Source organism: Sprattus sprattus (genome assembly GCF_963457725.1).
Source record: "Sprattus sprattus genome assembly, chromosome: 3".
NCBI lineage: Eukaryota > Metazoa > Chordata > Actinopteri > Clupeiformes > Clupeidae > Sprattus > Sprattus sprattus.
Window position 1 is genome coordinate 33,386,005 of NC_137922.1, and position 20,326 is coordinate 33,406,330.

Below are 20,326 nucleotides of genomic sequence, written 5' to 3' on the forward strand. Positions count from 1 at the left end.
ACCTCATATTTAGCTGTCTTGTTGGCTTGTAATGACCGTGAACATTTATGTTTGACGGTTGACTTTTTCTATAAAAAGTGCTCAAATAACCTGCCCATCAGCTTGTCATCACACCATTACAAAGGGGTTTTCCATTTATTTTTTTCCGAGAAGGAGGTTTTGGAATAACTGTATTCCCTATGTTTTCTCCCCATCACTATTTGCAGTCTCAGGAGAACCCTTGGTGTCCATCTCCCCTTCACACCTGCTTTCCCCCCCTCCTTTTCGCTGCTCGTGGAGACTCATATCCAGTTCCCGGAGCTGTTTCAAAAAACCCCAGTTGGGAATGATGCGTCTGTAACTCTTCACTTTGTCAATGGCGTCCACCACAGTCAAGTTCTTGTAGATCATGAGGTACGCCAGGAAGAGTGTTGCTGACCGACTCCTTCCCATGACACAATGTACCAGGAGTTTGTCTGAAAATAATTGGACGATGAAGGTCAATAAAGTACCAACAGTAGATTACGACAAGTATTGTCTATTGCAAAGCATCTTTCCCTAGTTTAACTGTGAAAACAAGCAAACTAAATTAGTATTCGACATACTCTCTGGATTGCTTAAGACACGGTCGATATACTCCGCAGCAGGGTAGAAGTACACACTCAGGTCGAATGAGGGGATGTCCTCAGCTACTATCCCATAATAGTCAATACTCATGCCGCTGTAGTAGTCTGCCCCTGTGTCCACACTGTTCCACGTCCCCTCAGCCGCATTCAGAATGTGGGTGATGCCCTTCCTCTGCATGTAGTGACGATCCTTGGCTGTTTGCCTGCAACCAAGACGAAATGCAGCCTATCAGGTATTCACTTCACATGTAGGCCAGGTGAGCCCAAAGGTTCTTGGTTCTCCCAGTGGCAGACATGACGCATGTGATTAAAGCCCCTCAGGAATACCTGACTATCGGTTCATTATTTTCCACTTTTTATCGATCAGAACAAAGATTGGTTCTATTCTGGGAGTTCTCACCCCTATTCCTTCTCAGAAACCTGCCATGAATCAGGAGAAACTGAGATGGAAATGTCCTTCCTTCCTTCCTCCCTCTGTGTTCATACCCTGTGTCTGAACCGTTTTACACACTATTAAAAACTGACTTGAATTTTTATGCACTGTCATCTCCTGCGCGCCAGCCAGCCGGCAATCCAGTTAGTCAGACAGACGGACTTACTCATCCCCGATGTAGACGTTGGGCCAGACTTCATTGACGTTTGTGTAGGCGACGCTGCCGTGGGTCAGGTGCTTCTCCAGCTCGTAGGCTCCAGGCGTCTCATACTCCACCTCCGGCTCGGGTGCGGGCGGTTTGGGAAGCTTGATCTTCTTGCCAGGCATTGAGCTGCGAGCGAGAGAAGCCAGAGGCCGTCTTTCCTCACCCAAGAACAGTAGTCATCTCCGATTCAACTCGTCTCTTTCATCAGGTTCTTATGACTATAACTGTAACAGGATTTTCGAGGATTTGTTCTTGTGTGCTAGTCCTACTCCTAGAATCCCTAATGCTAACTCAAAGGCTGTGCAGCAGGCCGTTTGCAAAGATCACAGTCAAGACCTCTGACCTGTCTAAACATATTCCCACTTTTCACTGCATCTGTTTATAATACTACAACACAGGCCATTGAGTGTCTTCCTAACAGAGCCCAGAATCCTGAATATAGTGCAAGGTTAGGCCTTTCCATCATCACAACAAAAATATACACATGCATTAAATGTATTGAAACCATTGTCCACAGTATAAGCCATACTTAGATTTAATCAGACGGCAAAGAAAGTTTGCCCTTCATGTGGTCCAATTGGGCTTTCATTTTGTCTCTCAGAGAATGACTTACCAGGGGTCAGTCTTCCTATTTCTCTTCTGAATGTCATCTAATATGTACAGATCAAAGTTGTTTTTATTTCGCCCCCAGTTCTAACTTTTCTTTGAGTTTCAGGGAACGCAAACCCCATGGAAGCAGGACCATATGACAGCACACTGACAGGCGTCGAGTCTGGGTGGTATTTTTAGTCTTGTTCCACTTTCCCGGCGGGTAGGCACTTAGCACGATCCCGACTGAGAATCTAAACACTGCGCTGGAAACTTAAAACTACTGCTGGCACTGAACCTTGCTCACCCCTGTTTGTGGAGATGGTATTGCTTTCAACCATGTTTCTCATTGGAACCTGTATGGTAAAAATATATGCTAGAGTGCTCTCATTTTTGAGCACCACAAGACTGTTTTTCATTGAACCGCAGCATTTCATTTGACCGAGAATTCTGTCTCTGTATTTTATGGTTGTTTTCCTGTGAGATTTTTGCAGTCGAAGCTCTCAAGCACTGCTGCTAAATCAGCAGCTAACAAGAACTGGCTAATGGTGGCTCTTCATGAAAGCACTTCAGTTTTTGTTTGTCTTCTGCAAGAGGCTTTTTAAAAGATTCATCATATCCCACGAAGAAAAAGGGCATCTTTATCTTCATTCCCTTTCAAATTGTTCCCTTTTTAGCCTTCTCGGAATTGAAAGGGAAGGAACACCCCTATTGTGAAACCACAGAGAGCTACCAATTTGACTCAAATGCATGAAATCATAATCTCATTTTATCAAGCTGGTATTACACTCTCAGAGCTTTTAAGGTTCCCCTTATGTGAGGCATAGAAGTGCAAATGCTGTGATGATTATCTGCTTCTGTCTTGTGAAGAGAGAGAGAGTGCAGCATCGTTTCAGTTGGCAGACGTGGGGTTCAAAACCATCAGCCCTCTCCTTTCCTTCCCTCCGTCACCATTTCCTCCTTGTTCATATCTTTCACCCCAGCCGTCATTCAGCCTGTCGGAGTAATCATTAAACCTGTGATATTCAATTCCTTTTATTATGGCAGCTTAGTGTCTGCACCAGGGCTCAGGAGAACTGTGCCACGGCAGCAATGGCTTCATCTTGCTTTTTCATCTCGCTTTTCAAAGGATGACCTGATTCTGTACACAGACCCGTTCGGTGTTGGCATTGATTTTAATTTTGGAAAACAAAAAATAATGAAATGAGGAACACAAAGGAAGAGGAAGATGAGCGTTTGAAGAATAAATTAATACTCCATTAATAACTCTGTCTGATCTCCTCAAGAGTGCAACTGCGTGTGAATGCGTGTTATCAACATGTCAGCAGTCAGAAACACTCATTAAGGAGGAGATAATGAATCCGTTTAAGGCTGTCACTACTCTCAAAGGGTGTGGAATAAACAAACCCAAAGCTGAATGTGGGGAGATGTTCGTCAAACTAACAATAAACACAAAGTAGCAATGACAGTGAATCAAACATCCTCATTTTAGCTTCATATAAAACATCTTCACTTTGGTTTTAAACAGAACCTCTTGAAAGCTACAAAGCTATTATTCACATGTATCAAATACATATTAAAAAGAAAAAGAAAGCAGATCCAGGGTAATGCATTTTAAAAATATGAAGATATAGAGTGTAGCCAATCGACATCCAGAATACAAAATGTAATGTATTTACGAGGTCTATGTATGTTTGCACATCTTAAAGGCACCCAGTGCAACTTTATGTAAACATTCAATGAAAAATAAACATTTAATTTCTAGTCTTTTTTACACGTAGTAAGTTTCAATAACTCCATACCATTACATATCGACATTCAAGGAGCAAAGATGAGACGTCGTTGTGTGGTGAGAACTGATAGAAAATCGTAAACAACAACAATCGCTGGTGGGGAGAAGCCATTTTTCCATTGACTGGAAGCCTGCTTTATTTATTGCAGGTAAAAAAAAATAAAGAAAATGGCGGCCATTGTTGTTGTTATCGATTTTCTATCAGTTCTCACCACACAACGACGTCTCATCTTTGCTGCTTGAATGTCGGTATGTAATGGTATGGAGTTATTGAAACTTACTATGTGTAAAAAAGACTAGAAATTGAATGTTTACTTTTAAGCCTCGAAAGTTGCACTGGGTGCCTTTAATGCAGTTAACGTGGTTAAAAACTGTCAGTTCCCTGTGCTCCTCTCTAGGGTTAGGGTCATGTCCAGATGACAGAGTTGGCTGAGGAAGCAGGCATTGGGCAATATGTTCCTGTGTTTGCGGACAGCCACCCCTGCCTCAGCCAGCGTCAGCCTCTCCCGGATCATAAGGTAGGCGAGGACCAGTGCAGCCGAACGACTGATCCCTCTGGCACAGTGCACAAATACTTTGCCTGCAGAGCAAAGTGATGTATTGAGTAAGTACAACGCCAGCAGTTTTTTGTTGAACTGCTCTAAGGGATTAGAAGTGGCTGATATCTTCATAAAACTACTGCCTAGACACGAGTAGCTCCCTGGTCCGATGGGTTATTCATCTAAGGGGCCAATACAAATAAACCAGCATGTACAGAAACAGATATGATTTTAGGGATTATACACCATCTTGAGAAAACCCTCAAAAATGTATTCACGACCATTCTTACCCCCTTGTGAAAGTCCATTGTGAATGAACTCTGCTGTTGGATAGAAGTAAGGGCTGAGGTCAAAATCTCTGCGGGTGCTTCCACTCCGTGGTACTGTATGCAGGTGTCGGTGTAAAAGCCAGGCCCAGTGTCAATGTGAGGCGGGCCAGCCGCTGCATTCACGATGTGTGTGACACCCAGGCTCAGCAGCACAGCCTTATCCTGAGCTGTGTGCCTGAAGAGACGAAGATAGAGAAAAAACACACACAGGGTGATCTCTGTCGTATTATCTGTTACCCTGTGATTCTGTACACATTGCATGGCTGAGTGCTGACAGTATGATTTACTCATCTCTCTCCTGTGACAGATTGGTTAACGCTTATGGAGCACTTCATTTGTCATTATGGATTCACAGATTCCTATCATGGATTTGCCATCATTGATGTCCCATTATGCTCCAAATTACCATATCTTATGATGGAGTCAACGAGCCAGAATCAGACCAATGGAGACACACAGACTGTCGCGGGTAACTGCCAGTTTCCTGTGGCTATTGTTTGTCTTAATGAGGTAATTGGACTTCCTCTGCCATCTTGGCTGGCCTGGTGGTGCACCTGTTTGTGCTTCTGTGGCGAGTCCCCACACATCTTGATTATTGTTGTAATCAATGGAGATGGTAATGAACATGACGGTCCCAGATGCCGGAGATGAAACAATGATCAGATTCATACCACTCATCACTGAACTGGAAGGAACTGGTTGGACTTCTAACCACAATTCAATCAGGTATTGCTTATTGTCGATCATGATTATTTTGTACTGAATTAAGTGACAATGCCCACAGAAATCCTTTAGTGTTTAATTTCTAGAAACTACTAATAAACTGCCCTAAATCCCCAACTGGAATGTGTTCAGTACATTTCTAACTGAAGATGTGTGGTGCCAAGACAGAGGGACTTTTTTTTGTGATGCACCGATTCACATCGTGTACATGTCATACATACGCATCTCCGATGAAGACCCCGGGCCAGACTTCATTGAAGGGGCCAGTTGGTCGTCTGTTCTTCAGAAGTATGCCAAGCAGCTTGGAAATGGTCGGAGGTGTGTAGTGCGGCTCGCCTCTCTTTGTGTTGTCCTCCTTGTTCATTCTTTTCAAAAAAGATAATTTGTCCAAGAATGAAATAACAGCACTGGGGGAATTTGAGCCAAGAGTATATTTTTGGTGTATCACACTGTTTATTTTCGATGTGCTCAGATTTCACAAGAGCTCTGTCTGTCAGTGACTCATATTCCTGTTTTATTGTCTGTGTTTGACAGCTACCATTGGTTGACATTAACATCTGACTCACCACAACACTGTTTACAAGGTTACATCGTTGTTAATGCTAATTTATGATAATTGCTTTTATTTGCGAGGAAATGACACAAAATCGCTTTCCAAATTCAACAGTGAACATTGAACATACCTTTTTATTCCCCTTATTCCCACATATAGATTTATTCCCCTTCCTCTTCCTCCTCCTCCTCAACACAAATGTCTACCTCCTACAGACGTGAGTTGGTGCTTCCGTGCTTCACTTTATTTCTGGACAGCGTTTGCCTTTTTGGCAGGAGGCTAATTATAAACCTGTGAGCCACTCCAATCTGTCGCACACAGCTGAGAATCTGGTCGTAGCTAGCCTGGAGAAGAACAGCACTGATGCCAGCAGCCAAGTCGTTTTTTCGAGAACTTTGGCACAATTATTTATCAAAGGAGTGCCAACATGTCCAATAGCTCCGATGGAGCCGTTTACATGCAAATAAAGTATAAAGAAAAATACTTTATATACATTCAGATGTATAGACCGACAGTGCAAACAAAACATACCGAAGATACAGAGATATCAGAACGTTTAAATACAGTTGCAAAAATTCTGTATACATTATATTCAAGGGGAAAGGAGTGATGAATATACACACATCAAAAATGCACAATTTTGCTTTTTTTTTTTCTTCCCCAAAAGTGTAAAAGACATCCCATTTACAGCATAAACGTTTACAAATGTTCAACTGTACAGACGAAATAACTGTAATAACTGTACTCTGGGCTCGGGATGCAGAGTTTTGGATGCAACTTTTGGACACAAGCTGTTGTCCAAATACTGTTTGATGAAGGGCCTGCGGTTTATGAAATGTCCTCCTGTCCTGTGCCTCCATGCTCTACATGCTGCTCTCTGCTCTTCTCTGTCTGTGCAGCTCTTGGTCCAGCTGTCGAAGCTGCTCCAGGAAGCCGGCGTTGGGGCAGATGTTCCTGTTCTCGGCCACGGCCTTGATGGCGTTGGGCAGGTTCATGTTCTCGTGGATCATCAGGTAGGCCAGCACTAGCGTGGAGGAGCGACTCAAGCCCATGGCGCAGTGGACCAACACCTTACCTGCCACAAACAATCATGGAGGGGGGGGGGTTAAATATTTTAAATGGTACATCAGAAATGCCATTTTATTTTGATAGTATTCAGGACCTTACAGTAAACTTTTACTCAAACTGTAACCCTGTCCAAACCTCTTACTAGTATATTGTACATTTTAACTCCATAAAGGTTTTAAGGGGTTCAGAGTTCAGAGTTCAGAGTTCACGGGCCACATACCTCCTGGTGTGTCCATGCCACTCTTGATGAACTTAGCGGCTGAGTAGAAGAAGGGGCTGAGGTCAAAAGAGGGCATGTCAAAGGCCTCCACACCGTGGTATGTGATCTTGGTGTCTCTGTAGTAACTGGCTCCTGTGTTGACGTTGTACTTGCCGTCTGCTGCGTTTAACACATGGGAGATGTTATGGCCCTGCAGTAGTCTTTTGTCCTTGGCTGCCATCCTGGTGTCCAAACACAATTGACAGAAAGGTGGTGAGCTAATATCTGTCTAAGAGTTAATTATAAGTGTTTGTTACATTTTTAGATACCTAAAGTGCATGCATGCATAGGTGGTGTCAATGTACAATACACAGTTCGTTACATTCATTATTATTAATTATTCTGCTTTGAATGATCCCTTATATTCTCAGCATATTTGTCTGAAATCTTCCGCACAAAGTTTGCTGTGATATCAATGGCACCACCTGCTTGTTTCAGAAAACAAATACCTGCTTTGATGTTGACAAGAGGGCCCGAAACGGTTACACCAAATAACACCATAAATCACAATCTTTATCACCATGTATCTGAATGGTGCTTCTGCACTGAGATGCTACAGTGTGTTCATATGCACTTATATTACATGTCTCCAATGTAAATCCTGGGCACAACTTCATCCAAGTGGGCTCTCTGGCCTTTCTTCAGCCACATCAGTCTATGGAGGTCAAGGGAAGAGGGCGTCTCGTAGCCATTCTGCCTGCTGTTGGACCCCTCTGAGCTGCAGGCACCTTTGGGCATCTCTGCCTGAGTCCCACCAGGCCCTTTGGAACACACGTTTCAACATATTAAAGTAATTTATTAAAGCCCTTTGGTATAGCAGCAGGTCAATGCACTGTAATCACTGAACACTATTGAATGTATGGATGATTGAAAATGAATTATAATGACTGCTGAGACTGTTTTGCCCTCTCTAATAGTAGAAAAGTTATTCTTTTGTGAATAAACAAACATGTCTATTTGAGAGAATGTTTGAGACGAAGTTTACATTTACAGTGAGGGTTAAAATAGAGCATTCACAGCTTTTTGTTACAAACAGTTCCTAAATCATTGCAGATCTATCACAATAAGGTATATCTGGGAGCAAAAGCAAGAAGTGGAGCAAAACATCCATTTCCATTTTCACTGCCTTCTTTTGTACTTTGTACTACTATTATTATTTTTTTAATATTATTATTATTACTAATTAGTGGACAAATCTGTGCTTTTTCTCTGTGTTGTTTATCTTTAACTGTTACAGAATGATAGAGCATATAAAACGTAAACCTTCATTGAACATACTGTTTTCCTAAATAGGAATGCCTGATCTGCAACATCTGTTAGTATATTTCAGTTGAAACACGGAGAGAGATATAAATCTGTAATAACATGTAATCACAGTTGTAATTATCTACTTATTCCATGTAATAAGCACTTCATATCTGCTGACCTTATTTTCCCCAATATATTTCTATTCCACCTTATTGCAGTACAGCATGCAGCAAAGCAGGGGATTTAACAAACAATATTTCACATGTCTCACCATTGACTACTTACTGCGACTCCTGCTGTGAACTGTATTATGTTTCTGATGTGACAGGGGAATGCGGGTGTATTCTCTTTAGGAGTCTCCCCTTTCAAAACAACGCACAACAATCACAATGGAGCACACATGTCCAAAAACCACATTATCGCAACGGGGGGAAAACTAGCCTGCTTTTGATTACATTTGACAGATACGTTTTTGGCAAGATATTGACACTTTGTTGAGATGTACTGGTAGTTGTCTTGTGGAAACATATCAAACTAATACATGCAGAGACACACACACACACACACACACACACACACACACACACACACACACACACACACACACGGACAACCTCTCTCTAAACCTGCCTGTAATGGGCACTCACTGCTCTGAAATTAGACATTGTCCCCATTTTATGCATTTAGATGAGGACACGACTATGAGTGGCTGCTCTGCTCAAACCTCAAAGTCATTGCTGTGGTTCGGGCTTCAAGGGTCTGATCAGCCCGCGAGGTTAAAAGCATTGTTAGCTCCGAAACGGGAACAGGGTGTTGAAACCCAAGCTGTCAGTTAGTGTAATGACCTCTGCTAAATTTGGTGCAGCTTACCCTGGCGTCTCTCTCTTGCTTGTGCTTGATGGAGTGTAATTCCCCTATGGCTGTGGGGTTGTACGATGCATAATACAACATAAACACACACTTGGAAATAAATGAATACATTTTTTATTTTTTAACAGAATCTGCCACCCATGTCAGCTAAACAGGTTCATGTGCACCATCTGCAATTAGACTGTTTACAGTTTTCTTCACAAGGGCATCTCACTGCAAAACACACACACACACACACACACACTCATATGCATACACACACATGCAAACATGGGCACACACACACACAGACCTGCACACACTCTCCTCTGTATGCCATAAAAATACTCTTCTGTTGCAGCAGAAACTCAGGACTGTTCCTGTGGGACCTCATGCAGAGCTGTTGCTCATGTCACACTTTCATCTCCCTCAGGCTAAGCTGCTTTCCTACCCCATTTCTCTCTATCTCTCCCCCTGTCACCTCTCTTTCCCTCTATTTTTCTCTCTGTCTCTCGCCCTCCTGTTTCCTGTCTCTCCAACTCTCGTCTGTTTTAGTATCTCTAGCTCCCCCTCTGTTGTTTGTCTTCGATAGTAAGTAGCGCATAAGTATTATACAATGCTTTCACATAAAAGAAACATTTCACATAAAAGTAAAACTATAATGTATTGTGTTTACATTGACGCTCTATTTTAAGGTTTTATTAACTACCATGAAGTGAAGCATTCGTCATTAATGAAACATTCACTAATTGCCCTTAGACTAATTGTTGGTTAATAACATAATTTCTTTTCCTGTTCACTAATGAATTGCAATGCAAAGTTATGTAAACAAACCATAAAATGAAGCAATTAACAATACTTATGGTTATTCTAATGAAGTTAATTACTACTAACATTCATGTTTTGATCATGTTGATTATGCATTAGCTGAAGGTGATCCATAATGTAATTAGTATTAATACTAATTTACCTTGTATACTATTTTACATTGAGTTTTGAAGCTTCATAATTAGAACTCAAGCATAATTCTTAGTGGTTCATACATGTATGGAAACTTCATTAAGTCATAAATATGTCATCAGTATGGACGATGACATGGAGAGAAATTTTACTGCATGCAGTGACAACAGAAGTGTAGAATGTTGAGAAGACTCTATATCATCTGATTCTCATGTCTTCCCAACAACAGCACACTTAACACCACAGTGGCACTGAATAATTAGCTATTCAGTGCACTGATTACCCTTTAGAGAGTAAACAACATTATTATAATTTTTTTAAAGAGAATATTTAAGCAACTCCCAGGCACACTCTCACTTGCCTTATACACGTCGGCTTGTCAAGATCTTTCATTTAGTGGAGCTACGGTTTGACAGGAGAAAGTTCTGTGCAGCACCGCCGGGAACATTCTGCCCTGCAGCTTTCTCTATTTTAACATCTGAATCACTGCTCAAAATTGTTCTAGCAACATCTTTCGCATTCCCTCCAGGTTATGTGAGCTAGCAGGGTGAGCGTCTCGCTACGACAGGCCCTACCAGTAAGCGTTTATCACTTTTCTATCGGAGTGAAAGAAATTATATCCTTCTTTATAAAAAAAAATCTCGTTAGGCAAAGAAATGTCTCCCCCCGCCCCCCTTCCTCTGCCCCTCATCTTCACGTACTCTCAAATCTGCCCTCTCGTATGCGGCAGATGTCTCAAAATAGCCGACCTCATTCTTGTCGAGCCAAGTTTAAAAATAAGACAGATCATTTTAAATATGCACAGTTTCCGTCCACCTTCTGCCTACATCACTACTGTGTGAGCTGTATTTATTATTAATGCGACGCCACCAAGCCAGGCCTCATTATCCGAGATGCATGTTTAAAGAAAAATGTCACATTGTCTTCATCTGATTGAGGTGCTGGTTGTCATAATTCTTTACTGCAGACAGTGATGATATTGTTTTACACATAACTTCCGGATGCAGCTTTTCTTCAAAAGAAAACAAATATATTTCTGTCCATCTTTCAGTTGACAATCTATATTTATTACAGATTTTCTGTTTCTTGAACTGGGCTTTGGTCCTCTTGGTTACATAGGTAGTGTCACAGCAGTGATTTTGGAGACACAATGGACATTGGTTGAAAGCAAACATATAAAATAACCCTTCAGCACAACTTTAGTATGCTTTTATAAACTAGGAAATCTTGACCATGACCCTCACCACATTTTGTGTGTGTGTGTGTGTGTTTGTGTGTGTGTGTGTGTGTGTGTGTGTGTGTGTGTGTGTGTTTGTGTGTGTGTGTATGTGTGTGTGAAGCCAGACACATTTTTGCATTCTGACTGCATAACTGAATTTGTATGTCTCTCGATGTGTTTGTTCCCTGAGCACAGAACATCTTTCGCAACTCCTTGTATTGCAACTGCAATGCAACAGAAACACTGCCAAAGATTATATTGCACAATGTAGCAACCCTTTCACATTGAAGTAAATCTTTCTGTCTTTTGTTAAGGAAAATAATGAATAAAAAGAGATGAGACGACAACAACAACAACAGAAACCTTTCACAGTAAAATAAAAATTATTAGCATTGCAACCACTCTAACCATCTCCAGCAACTTTTCAACGTGTCACCATAACTTCAATGCTTTCTAGTCCAAGTGTTTCTGTACCAACATAAAGATCACAAATGTAATGTGAAGTCCAGTGGCAGCTCTCTCTGCTGCCTACCGTCACAGGAGCACGCAGGTTCTGTGCTTCCTGTTCAGTTGCAGTTCCAGATCCAGGAGCAAAGCCAGGAAGTTCCTGTTGGGGTAGATTGCCCTCTTCTTGATGACCTTCTGGATGGCCCTGCACAGCGGCAGGCGGTGGTAGAGCATGAGGTACGCCAGCACCAGGGTGGAGGACCGGCTCAATCCCATGATGCAGTGCACCAGAACCTTGGCTGTGGAGAGAAGAAGCACAGATATGTGTGGAAATGTGCATTGTCATCAACATGTGAATGGGTCAGAAATGTTCATTAGAGAAGACAATGGATGTGTTTTCCAATGACACTTGTTTTTTTCAAAGGTCTGGATTAAGCAAACATAATTGTTTGATGGTAGAGATTTTAATTAACCAAATGCTAAATAGCAATTAGAGTCTGATCTAGGGGGAACCTGCTTTGAAAGGTGGGGGCAGAGGAGAATAGAGGACACTAAGGGTGAAAGGAGTGAAGAGAAAAGGAGGGCAGACGTAAGAAGTGTGTTGGGGAATTGTCCAGCAGAGGAAGGGAAACACTCAAAGAAAAGTAGAGCAGATTTGAGCAGAGAAGAGACAGGAGCAAAGGTTAAAAAAAAGGAGAAGTCAGAGGAGAAGAAGGTCATCCAATCGTTTTGAAGATTTAAAGAGAGCCTAAGTGAGAAAGAGAAGGGAGAGGAGGGGAAATCAGGGGCAAGGATTAGTCCCCTTCATCTTCTTAATAACATACATGACTGCCCACTTCACAAAGGCATGGCCCGTTATTCCCTCTGCTCCTGGGCTAAAAATAGCCCCCACAATTCATTGCCTTTGTTCATGGCAGGTCTCCTTGCAGACAGGTCCTGGCTGGCAGCGGACGTCTTGCCGTCCTTTTAGCTGAAGCCACACTTCAGAGGCCCAATGGACGGATGTTATAAATTACACTTTTAAGAGGTAAGACACCTAATTCTAAGCCTCGTGTGTGAATGGAATGACAATGGCTTTGACAGCTCGGGCTAAAAATGTCCCGGGCAGGGGAGACTGGAGAGGCAGAGTGAGGAAATTGGATGACAGTGCAACTTTCAAGTTCAAGTGCTTCCCCCACAAAAGAGAACGACTGGTACTAAAAGTACAGACAGTGGGAGACAAGCGTGCTAAATGAGCTTGAGGCCACATGTCTGGGGTTAGGCTTTGGGTGAAATGCATTATTGGTGAGTTTGTCTTGTGTTTAGTTGCTGGGGAAAAGGCATGGGGTTAAAACTAACGGCGCCTTACCTTCAGGTGTTTTTAACGCTTTATGAATAAACTCTGCAGCCGGTTGAAAGTATACGTCCAAGTCAAAGTGAGTGGAGTCCTCTGCTGGAATACCACAATACACAAAGTTGTTTCCGTAAAATCTTTGGTCTCCAATGCTGCCCCGTTTGGTGTGGGCAGCATTTAACACATGAGTGATTCCTAATTTCTGTAAGGCAGTCCTGTTTTGGGCAACTGATCTGGTAAGATGGAAAGAAACAAAATGAAGACTGCATGAATTAAGCTGAATGATGACACAAATGAAGGGGAACAGAACGTTCTAGTAGTTTTTCCATACTTCTGAAAGTATGGAAACCCCAGTAGTGTTTGTTTTCAAATAATAAAGGGTTAAAGGAATTTATCTTTCAACTGAAGTTAAGTCACTTGCTATCGAACATTTTAACTTTCAAATTCCAAATAAAATACTGTGCATCTTTTTAACAAGCCACATCAGTTTCATTGTGTAATTTCTCAGTTTTACAGAACACCGGACACACACACACAAAGAGAATGAGAGAGAGAGGAGTAAAACTTACACATTTCCTATGTACAAGTTTGGCCACACTTCGTCAATCATGTGCAGATCCAGCTTGCAAGAATTCAGTACTTTCTCCAGGTCTTTCACAGTGAGATACTCCTTTTTGTGGCCTTTCTGAGCTGCCATCTTGGAGCCCAATAGCCCGCCAAATCAATGAAGTTTCTCTGTTTACTGTGTCACGGCAGGCTCCGTCATGTCTTCTAGCTCTGGCTGACGGCTTCGAACAGGTGTTTATTTTACGCTCACTAGACGCTCACCCAATTTAGTGCCTCCTCCAGCGCCCAGTGTATACTTTTTCTCATTGAGAGGGTGCGATGACGGAGAAGGCGTTCCCTGCCTGTGGCTCACATAACACTGGAGACTCAGTATGACTAACCAGCAAACGGCGACAGTCACTCGATGCCAACGTGTAAATACTTATTAAGATTCACAAAGACTACATTAAGAACATTGTATCCTTTAGGTAAATAGAGCCTGACGCTAGCTCTCAGCAGTCCACCTTTGAAGGAGCCGTTGACAGCTGTGAAATACATGACACAGTCTGTCCTCTCAGTGGACAGAACTTGTCACCTCTGCTGCGGGCGCAATGACTGTATCACTGCGGTGTCATTGGCATGTCACTGTGGTTCTTTGATCCTGATCTCTTGCCCTGTGCATTCGAGAAGTATGTCTGTCACTGTATGGCTCAGAATAGCTTAGCTATGTTTTAAGCTGGTTCTGAATTTAGATAACAGTCCAAAAGTTGCTGTCACAGCACATCTACAAACATGTTATTTTTACAACCTTATAGGCTATAGAGAAAACACTGATTCAGAGTTAGCCTTGTCACAGGGGTATTTAAAGTGCTAAAGTTTGTCTTTTGGATGTGCAAGCCACCTTGGGCTATAGGTGGGACTCCGGTAAAGACTGCATCTTAAAAGTGCATCCTCATTGTCGCTTGCGTAAGCGCATGTCCAATACCCTGAGCTGCTTGAGGAATCCTCTGTTGGGACAAATCCACCTGCTTGCCATGACTTTCCGGATGGCGTCCACCAGTGTGAAATGGTGATGGATCATTAGGTAGGCCAGACCCAGGGAGGCTGATCTGCTCACCCCCACAGCGCAGTGGACAATGACCCTAGCTGGGGAGAGGAGAGGACACAGAGAGCTTGGTCCTACTGATGCATGGAAACTCTATTTCTGACATCTGCAGAGCTAAAATAATTTTAACTTTCAAACAAAACATATTTTAAAAAGATTAAAAAAACACACGCCTTCATGTAAACACATGCCTCAATAAATGACAAGCTATTTATATCTATTCATTGATCTGTTTATTGTATTATAAAAATCATGTCTGACGCTAAATTAGTGTAATGATATGTAATCCCTTGACTGAAAATAGCTACAATCAGATAAGTGAGCGGACGCTTTTATGTACAGTAGCATCTTTATGTAGATAGCAGTGCACAGGCCCCTAATGTGCACACTTAGGATGTATTGATGAAATGAGATCTCTGTGGAGGCTTAACAGCTGGGCAATGATAATATCAGAGCACATGTTTTTTTTAATAGGGAGTGTGTTTAATAGCTTAACTAATGTGGGAAGCAATGGGAACAGTACCTCCGGGTGAGTTCAGCGCCTGGTGAATATAATCGGCGGATGAGTGAAAATAGTGTGAAAGATTAAAGGATGGGGAGTCGTCGGCAGGAACCCCGTAGTACTCCACAGTTGAACCGTAAAATTCATGACTCCCCTGGGAGTGCATCTTCCCATGGGCAACGTTCAGGACGTGAGTGATCCCCAGTTTCCACAGGCTGTAGCGGTCATTGGCGGTGGACCTAAAGAGGGGAGGAAAAAGCAGGGGCGTAAAATGATAACAGAGAGAGCGAGAGGGAGAGAGAGCATCGAAAGATATTAGAGAGTGACAGAGGAATAGTAAAAGCATACCTTAGAGGAACCTATTCTTTTGAATTTAGCACATTAAAAATACATGTCAAGACTGCAAAGAAAGACTGGCAAAAACACATAACCACAGGTTAAAGCTGGCATGCCTTGTGATTTAATTTCATATTCAGGCATAAAATCATTAAAGGTCATCTGACATCACTTACATGTCCCCAATGAATAAATTAGGCCAAACTTCATCCACATGATTCCCCGTCCGTCTTCCAGAGAAGCAGATTCTTTCTAGTTCCTTCACAGACGGAGTATCAGCTGGTGTGGATATTTGATTTCCAACTGTATCCACCGAGCTGGACATAATTCTTCTAAGCGTTTGTTTCTGGTTTAGTTTTGAAGCCCATTCTTTCCATTTTCCTCATAGTCGTGTGTTTGTTGCAATGGTGGTGAGACATTTCATTGTGATAGTGACAGGAGCAGGTGTCGCTTGGCAGTAGGAGTCTTAATGAAAGCTGAAACGAGTGTGTGTGTGTGTGTGTGTGTGTGTGTGTGTGTGTGTGTGTGTGTGTGTGTGTGTGTGTGTGTGTGTGTGTGTGTGTGTGTGTGTGTGTGTGTGTGTGTGTGTGTGTGTGTGTGTGTGTGTGCGCAAGGACGTACACGAGGCCAGGCTATAAAGTTGGCTGAGCAACAGCCCATTCCATCCTGTTAACCCTACGGCCCACTGTAGGATAAAGTTGTGCAAATAATTTACGACAAATGGTATACAATGGGATTCTCTGTGAATGAAAAGCTCCACATATATACTTCTTATAATGCCCAGCTTGTCATGTTTGCTTCACTTCGCAATTAGAGATACAGTAGGTAGGAAAGCACAAACTAAAACTCCTCATAATTTGTCACACACAAGTCATATAAATAGACCTTGTTATAGGGTGTTATAGCCTTGCTATTGTTGGTGCTAGTGTGTTAACACACCCAAACATTAACAGATGCCTTGAGTTATTTTTCTCTAAATTGTATACATATAAAGTGTCCTTGTGACAAATGCTTTATAAAGCGCTATAAATAATATATCCCCAAGTAGCAATGCAGGCCCAGCAGGCCATAGTTGTCATGGAAACTTGATGTCATTATGTAAAGAAATGATGAAATATGCCCTCACTTCCTTTGTAGCAGCCTCACCGCTGATTTCGATTGGCTGTAGCCAAGAAACGCTTTTGAAAATCTCAAATTCATTTGATAACATATGTGACACATATGTGGTCTGAAAATCAACTGTAGCAATTTGTGATTTGTTGAAATGTTTTAAACCTTTCAGTAAACTCGGTCAATAAGTCAAATAAGTGTTTGGACCTTTTGACAAAATACAAGAAAAGAACATTACATGTCAACAAGTAATTTACATAAATTGTGTTTCTTTTTGTCATAGTCTATATGACAATTTTTTTCAACAAATATTGTTGGAATATCTCTTCAGAGGTTACTAGGATGGCATATAAGGGTATACATGGGCGCAGTTTAATAATGAGTAGGAGAATCAAGAGTTTTTGAAGGAGTGTCCGGGGCCATTAGCCTCTGAAAAAGAAAAAGAAAATTAAATCTGTAAAATTCAGATTTAGATTTTATGATGAGCCGTTTATGATGAATGCTAGCCTGGATACCAGCCTGAACTTAGGTCTGGGAAGTTCGGTCTGGCACTGCTCCATTGGGGAGAAATTATCAGTTTTTAGCAAAATTATCTGACCAATGAAATTGTCAGGGTGGGCTTTATACGATGATGGACAGATGATCAACCAAGGCTTGAGTTGAATTAAAGGTAGATTCGAAATCGTACCAAGATGGCGGCGTCTCAGGAGCCTGTAAGTGGGAAATATTTTATGTGAATTAAGCTATGTACACGACTTTTTTATGTCTACATTGACTCGGTTAGTTGTGTATGTGCTACACGAATGTTGCAGAATATTGTAGGCCATTATTGTTAGGTTAATGCTAACGCTTAGACCAAAAATCCCTTGAAACACATAGTAGCTAGCTAGCCTCGCTGCTAATAAGTATAACGTGAGCATGGATATCTCACAGATATTGACAGCGCATCAATTTTGAAAGAGGAACAGAGAAACGCGATCAAGGCATTTGTTGATCGAAAAGATGTTTTTGCCGTCCTTCCTACGGGATCCGGTAAAAGTTGAATGTATCTGATGGTCATAGTACGTTGCTCTGATTGGTTCTAGGTATGCAATTGAGCAAAGAGGCATTTTTTTCCCTGGTTCGGTGAAACACGCCCCATACTCACAGCTCAATGGAGCAGTATCAGACTCATATTCTGACTAGAATTATGAGTATGACATCGTCAGGCTAGATGAATGCTGAACTACAGGGGAAAACCTGTGAGGAAATTTTGGTTTTGTTCAGTAGGCTACAGTGGAGTAGCACAAGGTCAGGCAACCATGCCTGAATGAAAATCTGTATGATGAACAAAGATGGCTCTTTCTAGGATAGAAGGATGTCTAGGCCAAATTTGATCAGCAGAAGCAATGAAACCTTTTTTTCCTTTTTATATATTTTTTACCATTTTGTATGTGTGTGTGTGTTTGTGTGTGTGTGTGTGTTTGTTTGTGTGTGTGTGTGTGTTTGTGTGTGAAAAGGAATGTAGAACTCCTAGAATGCAATTGATAGCCTAGCTAGCGAGGGTATCCAGTTTAAATTTGATGGTAATTTAACATCCATACATATTTTGTTCATGTGAGCCAGCTGTGTTTTGTATTGAGATATAAGTTGAGATTTGATCAACCAGTGTTGAATCCACCCCATCATGACATGTCTATAGCCTGCCTGCGTCATGTAACACACACAGGACAAGTTCACTTTTTTAAAACAGACTTGGGTTGTAATCGATGTAATTGAACTTAAAATGTCTGAGCTTTGATGCCCATCAACCGAATCCGAATGGACAACTATCAAAAGTATTACGATCATGTTGGTTGTTCAGTCTCTCTTACTTGATCAAGCGGTATTAAGTCCCACAATGGGATCTCCCACTGTTGATGGATGCTCTCTGTGATCACCCTTTTAAATCCTTACACGAAATGGATAAAACATTCCTCTCAGAGAGACCACAATGCACTCAATTCTAAGGTGCTTCTTGGGACTAACCCTGATTTTGTGTCTACATATTGAGCTACCTTCTTTCTACCCTTGAGGAAAGGAGATTGCATGCCTCTTGTGCATGGGGCTTGATATATTTATATGGACAGAACAAGAAATGTCAGATCATCTGATCAATTGGTTGTATGCCTTGTACACCGGGTCTGGTTTTTTCTAAGCAACATGCTTCACACTGGATTGTACAGGATTTTAAAGGCAACCTCTTGGGCGTTACGTCATGGCTTGGACATAAAGCAGATCTGTTAAACTGCTGATTGGGCCAATTTTCAAACATTCCTGTGCTTTTATTGTTTGGATGTCGTTTGTGCATTGTGCTTTGCGATCAGGGCCTAATGACAAGAAGGGGTTTCACTTGGCGAGAAGGAGGTTGTTTAACAGCTCTTCAAAAAAGAAATTCTACGTCCCAATTTGTGAACTGAAGGAGAACGTAAGGAATGGAGTGAGACACAGCTCAGCGCAATCCCAGAAGGCGGCCTTGTCCTGAAAGTAACTTACCATAAGGGGAGCGGGGGGCTTATATAGCTCATGACCAGGGCGGGGGTTAGGCCCCACCCTTGCCCAATTCATGCCTTCTTAAAGGCTTGCTTGTTACTGTTTCAGTGACTTAGATGCTTGCATCTAGTTCCCCCATATGTGAGCTGTGTCTCTCTCCATTCCCTCAGAGCTCAGAGGTTTCAAAGAAACTTGACACCTTTTCTATTTTTTTTATTGACATACAGCAGCGTTTTTTATCGGAGAGGTTATTACGTGGTGAAGAAAATAATGTCACAGAGACAGACAAATTCAGAACTGAAATGCTTTATTTCTCCAGTGCCGTTCAAAACACTCTTACAATCATTAACTCTTCTGGCCATTCTTAAACCACCCCCCGCACCCTCTCCTTATTCACTTTAATTTGTTTGGGTGTTCCGCAGAGGGTCCAATTAGCGGGGAGTGGAAGTGGTTTATAGGTTATAACACCCTCCAACAACAAGTCTGCATCAATGCTGACCCCGCAAGCATGTGCAACAGTTTATTTGTGCCTGTGTAGCCCCAACTCTACCTGTCAGTTGTTTTTCTGGCCACATCCGTGGTCTATTTCTTAATCAAAGAGAAATTTATGACATATCAGCGGTAAAACACTGAAAATTGAAAAGAAGCAGACCATCATAATGCAAGATTTTAGGGTCTGCATATTACAGTGTATGGAAAATTAACGTAAATAAAAGATGAAATGCAGCTCCACAGACATAATGAGGAAAGAAATTCCCGAGGTCTCCAAAATCTATATTTTATGGTGTTTTTAATATTTATTTTGTTCGTTATATCGATGGAATAGACTCTGATGTCAATTTCCTTTTTCCGTTGAGGGCATTCCAAAGCTTGCCACTGTATTACACCCTACCCCTTCATTAAGAGTGCACTCCATAACCGCGTTTGTGACTAAAAACAGAGTGCTCTCCACGACGAAGTAGGAGTGGGGAGGGCCCAGTTTTAGAGTGGCCCTTCGTCTCTGCTCTCAACTCTGTGGAAAACCTCCTTCACCCCTGACTCCAAACAAAGCAGTATGGGAAATGTA

General features: G+C 41.9%; 5 protein-coding genes across 11 annotated transcripts; all 5 read right to left on the minus strand.

The window, feature by feature from the left end:
* Positions 1–116: 116 nt before the first annotated feature.
* LOC308363203 (dual specificity phosphatase 29-like) lies at positions 117–2,013 on the minus strand. 3 transcript variants are annotated; one of them, XM_080835996.1, is made up of 4 exons: positions 1,857–2,013; positions 1,205–1,369; positions 585–808; positions 117–455 (listed from the first exon to the last, which is right to left on the minus strand). In XM_080835996.1, the coding sequence occupies exons 2-4, from the start codon at positions 1,363–1,365 to the stop codon at positions 178–180; spliced, it is 663 nt and encodes a 220-aa protein (XP_080692122.1). In that variant the 5' UTR covers positions 1,366–1,369; positions 1,857–2,013; the 3' UTR covers positions 117–177. The 3 variants fall into 3 exon arrangements, with proteins under 3 accessions (XP_080692122.1, XP_080692123.1, XP_080692121.1); XM_080835997.1 differs by having other exon boundaries at positions 693–808; positions 1,205–1,467; XM_080835995.1 differs by having other exon boundaries at positions 1,205–1,467.
* A 1,984-nt stretch (positions 2,014–3,997) lies between these two features.
* On the minus strand, positions 3,998–5,578 carry LOC308362720 (dual specificity protein phosphatase 13B-like; the record flags this gene model as incomplete). Its single annotated transcript, XM_080835447.1, has 3 exons — positions 3,998–4,178; positions 4,547–4,666; positions 5,436–5,578. The coding sequence occupies 3 exons, from the start codon at positions 5,576–5,578 to the stop codon at positions 3,998–4,000; spliced, it is 444 nt and encodes a 147-aa protein (XP_080691573.1).
* Positions 5,579–6,236: 658 nt separating this feature from the next.
* LOC308362204 (dual specificity phosphatase 29) lies at positions 6,237–10,815 on the minus strand. Of its 5 annotated transcripts, none has more exons than XM_080834754.1 (6): positions 10,513–10,815; positions 9,213–9,262; positions 8,628–8,704; positions 7,678–7,855; positions 7,056–7,276; positions 6,237–6,842 (listed from the first exon to the last, which is right to left on the minus strand). In XM_080834754.1, the coding sequence occupies exons 4-6, from the start codon at positions 7,830–7,832 to the stop codon at positions 6,631–6,633; spliced, it is 588 nt and encodes a 195-aa protein (XP_080690880.1). In that variant the 5' UTR covers positions 7,833–7,855; positions 8,628–8,704; positions 9,213–9,262; positions 10,513–10,815; the 3' UTR covers positions 6,237–6,630. The 5 variants fall into 5 exon arrangements, with proteins under 5 accessions (XP_080690880.1, XP_080690883.1, XP_080690882.1 ...); XM_080834757.1 differs by having other exon boundaries at positions 8,614–8,704; XM_080834756.1 differs by lacking the exon at positions 9,213–9,262.
* Positions 10,816–11,257: 442 nt separating this feature from the next.
* Positions 11,258–13,871, minus strand: LOC308362206 (dual specificity protein phosphatase 13A-like). The gene is made up of 3 exons (XM_080834760.1): positions 13,720–13,871; positions 13,166–13,383; positions 11,258–12,116 (listed from the first exon to the last, which is right to left on the minus strand). The coding sequence occupies exons 1-3, from the start codon at positions 13,845–13,847 to the stop codon at positions 11,905–11,907; spliced, it is 558 nt and encodes a 185-aa protein (XP_080690886.1). The 5' UTR covers positions 13,848–13,871; the 3' UTR covers positions 11,258–11,904.
* Positions 13,872–14,601: 730 nt separating this feature from the next.
* On the minus strand, positions 14,602–16,026 carry LOC308362205 (dual specificity protein phosphatase 13A-like). Its single transcript, XM_080834759.1, has 3 exons — positions 15,816–16,026; positions 15,325–15,542; positions 14,602–14,842 (listed from the first exon to the last, which is right to left on the minus strand). The coding sequence occupies exons 1-3, from the start codon at positions 15,962–15,964 to the stop codon at positions 14,649–14,651; spliced, it is 561 nt and encodes a 186-aa protein (XP_080690885.1). The 5' UTR covers positions 15,965–16,026; the 3' UTR covers positions 14,602–14,648.
* Between the last annotated feature and the right edge of the window lie 4,300 nt (positions 16,027–20,326).

What these genes read in the sequence shown, in the direction of transcription:
- LOC308363203 (XM_080835996.1), bottom strand. Translation starts at nt 1,365, where the DNA reads ATGCCTGGCAAGAAGATCAAGCTTCCCAAACCGCCCGCACCCGAGCCG. An exon ending in AACGTCTACATCGGGGATGA is followed by an intron (nt 809 to 1,204) that starts GTAAGTCCGTCT and finishes TCTTGGTTGCAG; the next exon opens with GCAAACAGCCAAGGATCGTC. An exon ending in TGTCTTAAGCAATCCAGAGA is followed by an intron (nt 456 to 584) that starts GTATGTCGAATA and finishes AATTATTTTCAG; the next exon opens with ACAAACTCCTGGTACATTGT.
- LOC308362204 (XM_080834756.1), bottom strand. Translation starts at nt 7,832, where the DNA reads ATGCCCAAAGGTGCCTGCAGCTCAGAGGGGTCCAACAGCAGGCAGAAT. An exon ending in AGGATTTACATTGGAGACAT is followed by an intron (nt 7,277 to 7,677) that starts GTAATATAAGTG and finishes TTTGGACACCAG; the next exon opens with GATGGCAGCCAAGGACAAAA. An exon ending in TGGCATGGACACACCAGGAG is followed by an intron (nt 6,843 to 7,055) that starts GTATGTGGCCCG and finishes TGTTTGTGGCAG; the next exon opens with GTAAGGTGTTGGTCCACTGC.
- LOC308362205 (XM_080834759.1), bottom strand. Translation starts at nt 15,964, where the DNA reads ATGTCCAGCTCGGTGGATACAGTTGGAAATCAAATATCCACACCAGCT. An exon ending in AATTTATTCATTGGGGACAT is followed by an intron (nt 15,543 to 15,815) that starts GTAAGTGATGTC and finishes TCCCCTCTTTAG; the next exon opens with GTCCACCGCCAATGACCGCT. An exon ending in GGCGCTGAACTCACCCGGAG is followed by an intron (nt 14,843 to 15,324) that starts GTACTGTTCCCA and finishes TCCTCTCCCCAG; the next exon opens with CTAGGGTCATTGTCCACTGC.
- LOC308362206 (XM_080834760.1), bottom strand. Translation starts at nt 13,847, where the DNA reads ATGGCAGCTCAGAAAGGCCACAAAAAGGAGTATCTCACTGTGAAAGAC. An exon ending in AACTTGTACATAGGAAATGT is followed by an intron (nt 13,384 to 13,719) that starts GTAAGTTTTACT and finishes CCATCTTACCAG; the next exon opens with ATCAGTTGCCCAAAACAGGA. An exon ending in AGCGTTAAAAACACCTGAAG is followed by an intron (nt 12,117 to 13,165) that starts GTAAGGCGCCGT and finishes TTCTCTCCACAG; the next exon opens with CCAAGGTTCTGGTGCACTGC.